Here is a 10522-nt window from a genome sequence, read left to right as displayed (position 1 = left end):
AAAGAGATAATTTCTTTCTTATGAAAATAGCCTCAGAATAACTCCAGGCATTCCTGCAGATCTGATACTATTGGGAGCTCGCGTATCTTACCACTGTGAAGTCAGGGTGGAAAAGACATCGTCGCTCTCAGGTTCCTGGAATAGCTTCAGAAGCTCTGGGTCCCCAGATAAGTGTGCAAGAATGCGCAATTCAATCTGCGCAAAGTCTGAGAAAAAGTCTGCGTTAACCAGAATCCACCACCAGTGTCCCTCCTTGCTGCTGCCCCCGGCCCAGCCTCACCCCCACCTCGACACCAAGGGACCACCCCTTCCCACTGGCCACCCTGTGTCTGCAAGTCCAGAGGCCCTCTGCCTCCCGTGAGGCCGGCAATGCCTCCGAGGGTGGGCTGTGTTCATCCACCCGCCCATTCTGAACATGAGAATTTCACAAAGGGCCTACTGTGTGCTGGGCTGGGCGCTGGCGAGCAACACAGACCCGTCTCTTTCCTCATGTAGCTCTGGGAGGGGATGGGTGTACGCTGGGTGAGGAGGTTTGGGAGACGGTGAGGAGGGAGAGGCTGCTGTAAGAGGCGGCCAGTGTGCACCTCACAGACCGGGACCTGAGCACAGGCACGAGGGGGGAGGGGCGCGGCGGGGGGCGAGGAGGGAGCAAGATGCTCTTGGGGATGCAGGTTCCGGGGTGAAGGACAGCGGACCGCCCGCATGGCCAGGATGCTAAGCACAGAGAGGAGGGGGCAGACGGGGTGGGGACTGGAGGGCTATTTGAGATCCAGATGTGGTGCCGTGAGGGCCCCGAAGCAGACTTCTTTACTGTGCGTGAGAAACCCTTGCTTCATATAAACATTTGCCTTAGGGTTTATTTTAGAGAATGAGTTTTAGCCCAGCTGGTGGGGCTCAGTGGTTGAGCGCCGACCTAGGAACCAGGAGGTCATGGTTGGATTCCCGGTCAGGGCACATGCCCGGTTGTGGGCTCCATCCCCAGTGCGGGGCGTGCAGGAGGCAGCCGATCCATGATTGTCATCATTGGTGTTTCTATTTCTCTCTCCCTCTCCCTTCCTCTCTGAAATAAAAAGATAAATATATAAAAAGAATGAGTTTTAGAAGCACCTTTCAATTATTCAATTTGTAAACATTTTAACTGTGTGAAAGGCACAGGGTGAGCTACAGCGACCGCAGCACCTCCACCTGGTCTCCATACCTGCCGCCAGGAAGGTGTGGCCCCTGGCGGAGACCAGCATGGTCCTCGGGGAGATGGTGAGGGCGGCCTCTTCCTTCCCTGGATAGGGGTGCAAGGCACTTGGTGAACTGCTCACGGGCTGATCCGCAGCCCGTCCTCAGACATTACTTTACCATCATTCTCCAGTCCAAGGAGTCTAGATTTTGCACTTTGAATATTTTAATAAAGTAATTTTAAAATATCATATCATTATTGAAAGCAAATCGATGTCTTATTAAACTTTCCTGTTCTGTCTGGGCTTCCCAGTGAGGAAAAGGGCCAACACTGATGCTTAGATGTGGCCCATTGAGAGCAATCTGAGCCCTGGCCGGCTTGGCTCAGTGGATAGAGCGTTGGCCTGAGGACCAAAGGGTCCCGGGTTCGATTCCGGTCAAGGGCACGTACCTCGGTGGCAGGCTCCTCCCCGGCCCGGGCCCTGGTGGGGGCGCCTGCAGGAGGCAACCAATCCATGTGTTTCTCTCACATCAATGTTTCTCTCTGTCTTTCCCTCTCCCTTCCACTCTCCCTAAAAATCAATGGGAAAATATCCCCGGGTGAGGATCAGCGCGTGCTCGCGCGCGCGCACACACACACACACACACACACACACACACACACGGCTGCTTCACTGTGCCCCGCCTGCCAGCGGCAGTTCCCCGAGCCCAGTGGCGGGCAGCGCCTCGTGCAGGGTTCTGGGAACGGGCCACAGGAGCGACGCGGTTCAGCTTTGACCGCTTCTGTCTTAGTAATGCCACCGTCATGACAGTGAGGCACGGAGAAGGAGCTGCTCGCCCGCTTTACAAACAGCCCCTGAGATTTCCAGACTTGCACACGCGCGAGCTCCTGGCTGCTCTTCCTTTCCTGGGAGCTGGTGGGGGGAGCTGGGAGCAGGGCAATGCTTCCTGTATAATTAGCATCTACTTGAACTTGTAAACTGCCAGAAGGGAGGTGCCCTACCACTTCAGCCTGCTTTACTCTTCACTGTACATTAGGTCCTGGCTGCGCACAAGAGGAGAAACTGGGGACAGCGACAGAGAAGCCGTCACAGACACTGAGACTCCAGCCAAGTGGAAAGGAACGCCTTACCTTTATAGTTCCGAGGCTTAGTAATCTGAACTGGGTGCTTGGAGATGCCTTGGATATTCTGTTAATAATAAGAGAACAGCTTTAGCTGAAATGTTTCCATTAAATTAATTTGTACATTTAAGGGTATTTGAAATGTGTCACATTTTATTAAACATTAACAAAACAGGCCCGGCCGGTGTGGCTCAGTGGTTGAGCAGGAGGTCATGGTTCGACTCCCAGTCAGGCTCACAGGAGGAAGCCATTGATGTGTCTCTCTCATCAATGTTTCTCTCTCTCTCTCTCCCTCTCCCTTCCCCTCTGAAATCAATAAAAATATATTAAAAAAATGTTTAACAAAATAACTTATGCCAGTGTGTTATGCATTACCATGTGACCTCAACTGCCTGATACTGAACGTCATTCCGGTGGGACCCACTGAGTGCGCACAGCAGGTGTGAGAGCAAGGCTTGTGGCTCCAGCTGGTGGGACCCACTGAGTGCGCACAGCAGGTGTGAGAGCAAGGCTTGTGGCTCCAGCCGGTGGGACCCACCGAGTGCGCACAGCAGGTGTGAGAGCAAGGCTTGTGGCTCCAGCCGGTGGGACCCACCGAGTGCGCACAGCAGGTGTGAGAGCAAGGCTTGTGGCTCCAGCCGGTGGCCCCGTCAGAATTAGTGCAGTCATTCTGGCAGCAGCAGCCTGACTTATGAGCTCAGAGACGTAAAAATTCCTACATAATTTGATAAACATAGGCTGCTATGCAATTTGTCCATTTATTTCCCTTTGTTAACATATTTGAAGACGGAAAGTCTGGTCTCTCCGCCCTGACCCACCCCCTCGGGTGCTCTCGGCGCTTGGCCCGTATGCGGCCTTCGCACTTGCAGCCCTGGCTGGTGACAAATGTGTCTGTGCCTGTCACACCGTGGGCGACAGCGACAGGGCACAGCCTGGCACTGACTGGCTGGCCTCCAGCCGGTGGCCGCTGTCCTAACCGTGAGAATGTCTGTCACATCCTCTTTTCAGCCGCGGCGGGGCCCTGAGCGACGCCCCCGGCGCTGTCTGCTCACGGAGCTCCTTCGCAGTCGCTGGTCCTGACTCCCTGACTAGTTGGGTCACCTGTGCCACATGCGAACCGCTGACCCCTCAGACGACACACGCTAAGACCCCGCAGCCCTGGGCGGGGAAAGGCAGGCTTGCCATCCTCACTCTTTAAGGCAAGGACACCGAGCCTGGAGGAGAGAGCTGGGCTCTCAAGTCTTCTGTACGTTAGAATCACATGACCCTCTTAAATGTTAGCCTCACCCAGGGATATGTTTTTATTGATCTTAGAGAGAGAGGAAAGAAGAGGGAGGGAGGGGGGGGGAGAGAAAGAGAGAGAGAGAGAGAGAGAGAGAGAGAGACATCAACCAGTTGCCTCCTGTACACACCTTGACCTGGGTTCAAACCCACAACCCAGGTATGTGCTCTTGGCCCTGGGTATGTGGCCGGAATCAAACCCATGACCTTTCCAGTCAACTGAGCCACACAGGTCAGGGCGAATCACATGATATTAAAAAAAATACCAGCCCTAACCAGTGTGGCTCAGTGGATAGCGCATCGGCCTGCGGACTGAAAGGTTTCAGGTTTGATTCCGGTCAAGGGCATGTACCTTGGTTGCGGGCACATCCCCAGTAGGGAATGTGCAGGAGGCAGCTGATCGATGTTTGTCTCTCATCGATGTTTCTAACTCTCTATCCCTCTCCCTTCCTCTCTGTAAAAAATCAATAAATTTTAAAAATAAATAAATAAAAAAATACCAAGTATTTACACGCTAAGCTCCTAATAGAACAGGCGACAGAAAACAAGAGCCGCTTCCCTGGCCGGGTGGCTCAGTGGTAGAGTGTCATCCTGATGCACCAAGGTTGTCAGCTCCATCCCTGGCCAGGACACATACAAGAATCAACCAATGAGTCCATGAATAAGCGGAACAACAAACCTCTCCTTCTCTCCCCACCCTCTCTTTACAATCAATTTTAAAAAGTTTTTTGAAAAGAAAGAAAGAGGCGGTGAAGCTGAAGCGAGACCAACAGAAGCTACCGAACGTAAAGGAGAGAAGAAATCCTGGGGGGAAGGGGCCAGTGCTCCGGGGCCTGCGGGCTAGCAAAAGAACAACAGTGCATCATTTCAGCCCAAGGGAGAAAAACATATTTGTGCAGAAAAAAATACTTAAAGAAATAATGGCTCAAAAATCCCAAATTTAGTGAAAGACATATTTTTCAGATTCAAGAGGCTGAAAACCTAAGCAGAATACATTAAAGGAAACTTGGGCCCGGCAGCATCATAATCAAACTGCTAACCATCGGAGATTAAAAACTATCTTGAAAGCAGCCAGAGCAAAGGGCACAGCAGTGCCGGACCTCACCGTGGTGCCAGCGTCTCAGCAGACGTGGGGCGAGCTCCCGCGGGGAGCAGGAACGGTCAACCAGAACTTTCTCTGCGCCAACTTTATGCTCCGGGAATGCAGGTAAATCCAAGGCATTTTTAAATGAATACAATGAAGAGCATCTGCCTCAGCAGACCTGCTCTGAAAGAAGGCTAATGGCCTGGCCAGCCTGGCTCAGTTGGTTGGGCATCGTCTGGTGCACCAAAGGGTTTCCGGTTGATTCCTGGTCAGGGCACATGCCAGGTTGTGAGCTTGATCCCCAGTAGGGGGCGTGCCGGAGGCAGCCGATCAATCGTTCTCTCATCATTGATGCTTCTCTCTCCCTTCCTATCTCTCTAAAAAAAAAAATCAATAAAAAAATCTTTAAAAAAGAAAAAGGAAAAAAAAAAAAGAGGTAAGAATGATCAATTACAGGAATAAAAGAGGATATTACTATATGTCACACATACATTAAGGATAATAAAACAATACCTTGAGACATGATATACCCATAAGTTCAACAGCTTAAATGAAGGGGGCCAATTCCTTGAAAGACAAGAAGAAATAGAAAATCTGAATAACCTGCATCTGTTACAAAAAATTGGCTTTGCAGTTTAGAACCTTCCCACCAAAAAACAGACGAACAAACAAAAAACCCAATCCTTAGGCCCAGAGAGTTTTAATGGTGAATTCTACCACAGACATAAGGAATAAATAATACTTATTCTACATCATCTCCACCAGAAAACAAATGAGGAGGAAATTCTAAGTCATTCTGTGAGGCCAGTAATACCCCAATAGCAAACCCAGATAAAAACATTTTGAGAAAACTACAGACCAGTGTCCCCCAGGAATACAGACACAAGCTATTCTAAACAAATATAGCCCTCAAATCAGCAACAGCAACAACCCAGCACAACTGAGGGGGGTTCATCCCACAGCCCAGCCGGGGTTGGTTCAAAATTTGAAAATTCAATCAATGTTGTTCACCATCTAAACAGTTGAAAGAACATTCACGCGGTCATCTCAATAGATGCAGAAAAAGCATCCGACAACACTAAGTGTCCGTTCACGATAAAGCCCCTCGGCAAAGCGGACAGAGGGGAGGCCCAGCAGGATGAAGAGGGTGCGCAAACCTAGAGCTCACACTGTCCGCAAGGCCATGGCTCAATGTTTCCCCCTGAAGATCGGAAACAGGCCTGCGAGGGAGCTGCATGGCGACACAAGTTCATCTCCGCTGGGGAGGAACAGAGGAGGGATCCCCAAGACTTGCCGGGACAGGACGGGACGCTGAGGCAGAGCACTGAGAAAGCGGGGCGGGGGGGGGGGGGTGACAGGGGGGAGGGGAGAGTGGAGGAGGGGGGAGCCCACAAGCTGGGCCGGCCCGTGTGACTTACCCATCAGATCAGACTCACACACTCAGCCTCCACACAATGAACACTGACACACCACACCAACCACTGAGGCAATTCCTTCACCTTCCTTACAGCACAAGCTGTAAGGACTACCATGCTTTCCTCCTAACAACACATTAGCGATATTTAACACTCGCTAATTCAGATTTCAGTCTCCAACCTTCTTCCTTCCCTCGAGAACACTTAGTGACTGCGTGTCACATGGCAGACGCTGCCCATTCCTGGGACAAACTGGGGCAGCGACTCCAGGAGCTACAGCGGGAGGAAGGCCATCACAGGGCAGCGGGACGTGACAGGTCACCGAGGATCTCGGGAATGCACAGCTGCGATGCAGCTGCCACAAAGGGAGACGGTGAGGGAAGGACAGTAAACCAGGGCACAGCGCGGGCGCCTAGACACAGGCCACGCCTTCATCAGAATGACTGAGTCACAGCCAGCAGCCACCCACATGGAAAGCCCTCTGAGCGCTGCCTCCCATCTACAAAAGGCAAATTCAAGGGGTTACAACCAAAGCTCAAAGCAAAACTCTGAACTACGACCAGGGAACAGAGTATCTTTATGATTCCCACGGAAGGAAGAGTTCCTGGAATAAGACACCAAAGAGCACAAGCCATAACGAAAGGACGACACATGTGGCGACAGTAAAGCAGAAAGCACCTATAAATGAGAGACACAGAATGCAACATGGAAGAAAACCTGAAGACCGACCAGAGATGGGAGGAGATCCTAATATATAAAACCCTGGGTCCGTCATGACCGGAGGCTCGACCAACCCGAAGTCAGTCCTGCAGTCAGTGCTGGGTTGGCGTGGCGACCCAGCACTGACTGCTGCAGCTGCAGGTATGGTGACCCAGCACTAACTGCTGAGGGGGCTGCGAATCAGGCCCAGAGAGAGGTCTGAAGGGAGAAGCAGTGTCTGATCCCTAGCCTGTGTGGCAGCTGTTGATCAGCACTTGCCTCTCTCTTTCTCTCCAGGCCAGGCCAGCAGCGGCGCCTCCATTTCCAGGCCTCCACAGGGGCTGCTGATCAGCCCCACCTTTCTGATCAGGCCCCATTGATAGGCTCAGAGACGCTGACTGGCATAGAAACCGACTAATCAGAACCAAATCTGGGTGAAGTGTGAGGAGCCAATGGCTACCTAGGAGGCGGAGCTTTTGATGCTGACGGGCATAGAAACTGACCAATCAGAACCAAATCTGGGCCAAAACCGGTTTGGCTCAGTGGATAGAGCGTCGGCCTGCGGACTAAAGGGTCCCAGGTTCGATTCCGGTCAAGGGCATATACCTGGGTTGCGGGCACATCCCCAGTAGGAGATGTGCAGGAGGCAGCTGATCGATGTTTCTCTCTCATCGATGTTTCTAGCTCTCTATCTCTCTCCCTTCCTCTCTGTAAAAAATCAATAAAATATTTTTTTAAAAAATGTTTAAAAAAAAAACACAAAAAGAACCAAATCTGGGTCAACTGTGAGGAGCCAATGGCTGCCTAGGAGGCAGAGATTTTGACGCTGACTGGCATAGAAACCGACCAATCAGAACCAAATCTGGGTGAACTGTGAGGAGCCAATGGCTGCCTTGGAGGGCAGTTGGGGGCAAGATCAGGTTGGCAGGGGAGGGCCATTGGGGGTGAGATCAAGCCGGCAGGGGAGGGCAGTTGGGGTCAACCAGGCCTGCAGGGGAGAGCAGTTGGGGGTGAGATCAGGCCGGCAGAGGAAGGCAGTTGGGGACAACCAGGCCTGCAGGGTAGGGTAGTTGGGGGTGAGATCAGGCCGTTGGGGAGGGCCGTTGGGGGCAAGATTAGGTCGGCAGGGGAGGGCATTAGGGATGATCAGGCAGGCAGGCAGAGAGATTAGGGGCGATCAGGCAGGCAGGCAGAGGTAGTTAGGAGCTATCAGGCAGGCAGGCGAGCGGTTAGGAGCCAGTGGTCCCAGATTGCGAGAGGGATGTTCGACTGCCAGTTTAGGCTCAATCCCTGTGTGATCGGGTCTAAACCGGCAGTCGGACATCCCCCAAGTGGTCCCTGATTGGAGAGGGTGCAGGCTGGGCTGAGGGAATCCCCCCCCACCTGTGCACGAATTTCATGCACCGGGCCACTAGTATTTATATAAACGAACAAAAGAGTAGTGTCCATAATATATAAAGAGCATTTACAAATTAATAAAAGGCAAACCACTAAATTGAAAATGGGCAAAGGAGATAAACAGGCAAGTCACTGAAGAAACACAAATGACCAGTAAAGAGGAAAATGTACTCACCCCCGTTAGTAATGAAAAAATGCAAATCAAACCACAGTAAGATAGGAATTCACACTCATCAAACGAGCAACAAGTAAAATTCCATGGCACGTGTGGGGCAGCGAGAGCCGAGGGGCGCTGCATGGGAGGGTGGGTGGCCCCCTGTGGAGAGCACCTGCGCCGTCGGGGCTGAGCACCACCTGCCCACGGCCAGGCCCTGCCGGGGACGCCCGAGTACTCCTCACCCGCCCACGGCCAGGCCCTGCCGGGGACACGCCCGAGCACTCCTGGCGGCACTGTTTCTCCTTGCAGACTGTTTCTCACAGAGAAATGAGAACATGTTCAGTGCACTTACACGATGAAATGCTATCAGTCGCCAAGATAAGTGAACGAGTGCTACTTGTGTCGGCACGGGCAGCTCTCAGAACGCCATATCGATGACAACAGCAAGCTACATAAGTATGAGTACAACACGACACCATGGACGTAAAGTCTGAAAGCAGCACAAAACCCCACCTGTTACTTAAGGAAACATGTCAAGATGGGTGACCAACACTGAGTTTGGGATCAGAGGGAAGCAGTGTGAGAAGAACACACTTGGGAGCAGATGAGCAGGGGCTTTGAAGGTACCAAGTAATGTTGAAGTTTTAAAAAAATATATTTTTATTGATTTCAGAGAGGAAGGGAGAGGGAGAGAGAAACATCACTGATGAGAGAATCATGGATCGGCTGCCTCCTGCACACCCTCCACTGGTATCGAGCCCGCAAACTGGGCACATGCCCTGACTGGGCATCGAACCGTGACCTCCTGGTTCACAGGTCGATGCTCAGCCACTGAGCCGGGCCGGCCGGGCGTCTAAGCTTTTGAGCAGGTGATGGACACACCCTGGGCAGCATGTGGGCTCCACACCATTTTCCCAGGAGAAGGACGTGGAGCTGAGCTTTGGGAGGGAGGACGGGGGTCAGACAGGCTTGTGACAGACAGCTCTGCAGGGAAACTCAACCAGCAGTTACCAGACAGGGGGCTGGGCTGGAGGAAGATGGTTCGAGGCTTCAGATGTAACAAGAGTGACGGCTTGAAGGTGAGGGAAAGCACGAAGGGTCAGCAATCATAAATCATATCAAAGCATTAACCATGATATGACACCATCTTAACTTGGCTCCAACGCAGTTACATACCAAAGAGCTAATACAAACGCTAACAAGATATTCCCATGGAGCTAGAGAGTAAGGAAAGCGTCGGGGAAACACGCACAAAGCAAGATTCCCTGCTAAACAAAGCTTGGCTTCTAATATCCCAAGCAACACATTTTAGAACTGTAACATTAAAAATTAAAAAAACTAACCTAGAAGGGAAAGGAGGACTCTTACTAAAGAATTCATAAAACGGCGAGGTGAAAGGTCAGCCACTTTGGATTTCAGAGGTTGAGCAGCTCTGAGCCAGGTCATGAGGGCGGCAGTGAAACGAGGGCATGGACAAAAGCAGCCTGTCCCCTGGAAACACGAGCGGGACACCCAACGCCGCCCGATAAGCGGGTATTGGGTGATGGGGGCAAGAATGTGGCTCCTGGCGAGGCTTGGAGAGCAAAGGTCCCCAGCGCTCCCAGGAGAAGGCTCTGTGGAGTCTGAGAGTGGCAGGAGGACGGGCCCGGCAGGACCTGGGTCGGGGGAGAGGAGCGTGAGACAAACAAAAGCCCCCCTGACCTCTCCCTTCCGAGGGAAGAGCTCCGCAGACCACATGGGAGGAGGCCCGGCCGTGCGGCCAACACGCCGCCATCGGGACCATGAGCCCAACTAGAGGACGCTGACACCCGGGAGACCATCAGGAGTGGGTCACACGTCCCGGTTCTCAGCCAACAGTGCTCAGTACCACCCGCCGGCGGCTCCGTGGTGAGCGTCAACCCAGGAACCAAGAGGCCACTGGCTCCATTCCCGGGCAGGGCGCAGGCCCGGGCTGCGGGCTGGATCCCCAGTGGGAGGCGTGCAGGAGGCAGCCGATCCATGATTCTCTCATCATTGAAGTTTCTCTCTTCCTCTCCTTTCCTCTCTAAAAATCAACAAAAACATATTTTAAAATAAACAAACAAACAAATAAAAAGTGCTCAGGACCCACCATGTTCCAGTAGAGAGCCAGGCCTGGAGGGCGCCAGTGAAGCGGGCAGGACTTACAGTCCAGTGCGGCATGAAACGCACGGCCG

General features: G+C 52.4%; 1 protein-coding gene across 2 annotated transcripts in view; it reads right to left on the bottom strand.

The window, feature by feature from the left end:
* The window catches only part of POLN (DNA polymerase nu), an 87563-nt gene that overhangs the window by 19825 nt on the left and 57216 nt on the right, over positions 1-10522 (bottom strand). For both annotated transcript variants that reach the window (XM_070400366.1, XM_070400373.1), the window contains 3 exons: positions 2303-2360; positions 1199-1276; positions 92-206 (listed from right to left, as the gene is read on the bottom strand). In XM_070400366.1, the coding sequence (XP_070256467.1) occupies positions 92-206; positions 1199-1276; positions 2303-2360 (251 nt within the window). The remainder of the gene's footprint in view (positions 1-91; positions 207-1198; positions 1277-2302; positions 2361-10522) is intronic.

This window comes from Myotis yumanensis, unplaced genomic scaffold (genome assembly GCF_028538775.1).
Source record: "Myotis yumanensis isolate MYYU_CA2020_CCGP unplaced genomic scaffold, mMyoYum1.0.hap1 SCAF_1, whole genome shotgun sequence".
Taxonomy (NCBI): domain Eukaryota; kingdom Metazoa; phylum Chordata; class Mammalia; order Chiroptera; family Vespertilionidae; genus Myotis; species Myotis yumanensis.
Note: the sequence above shows the minus strand (reverse complement) of the source record. Positions and strands in the feature narration are given on the sequence as shown.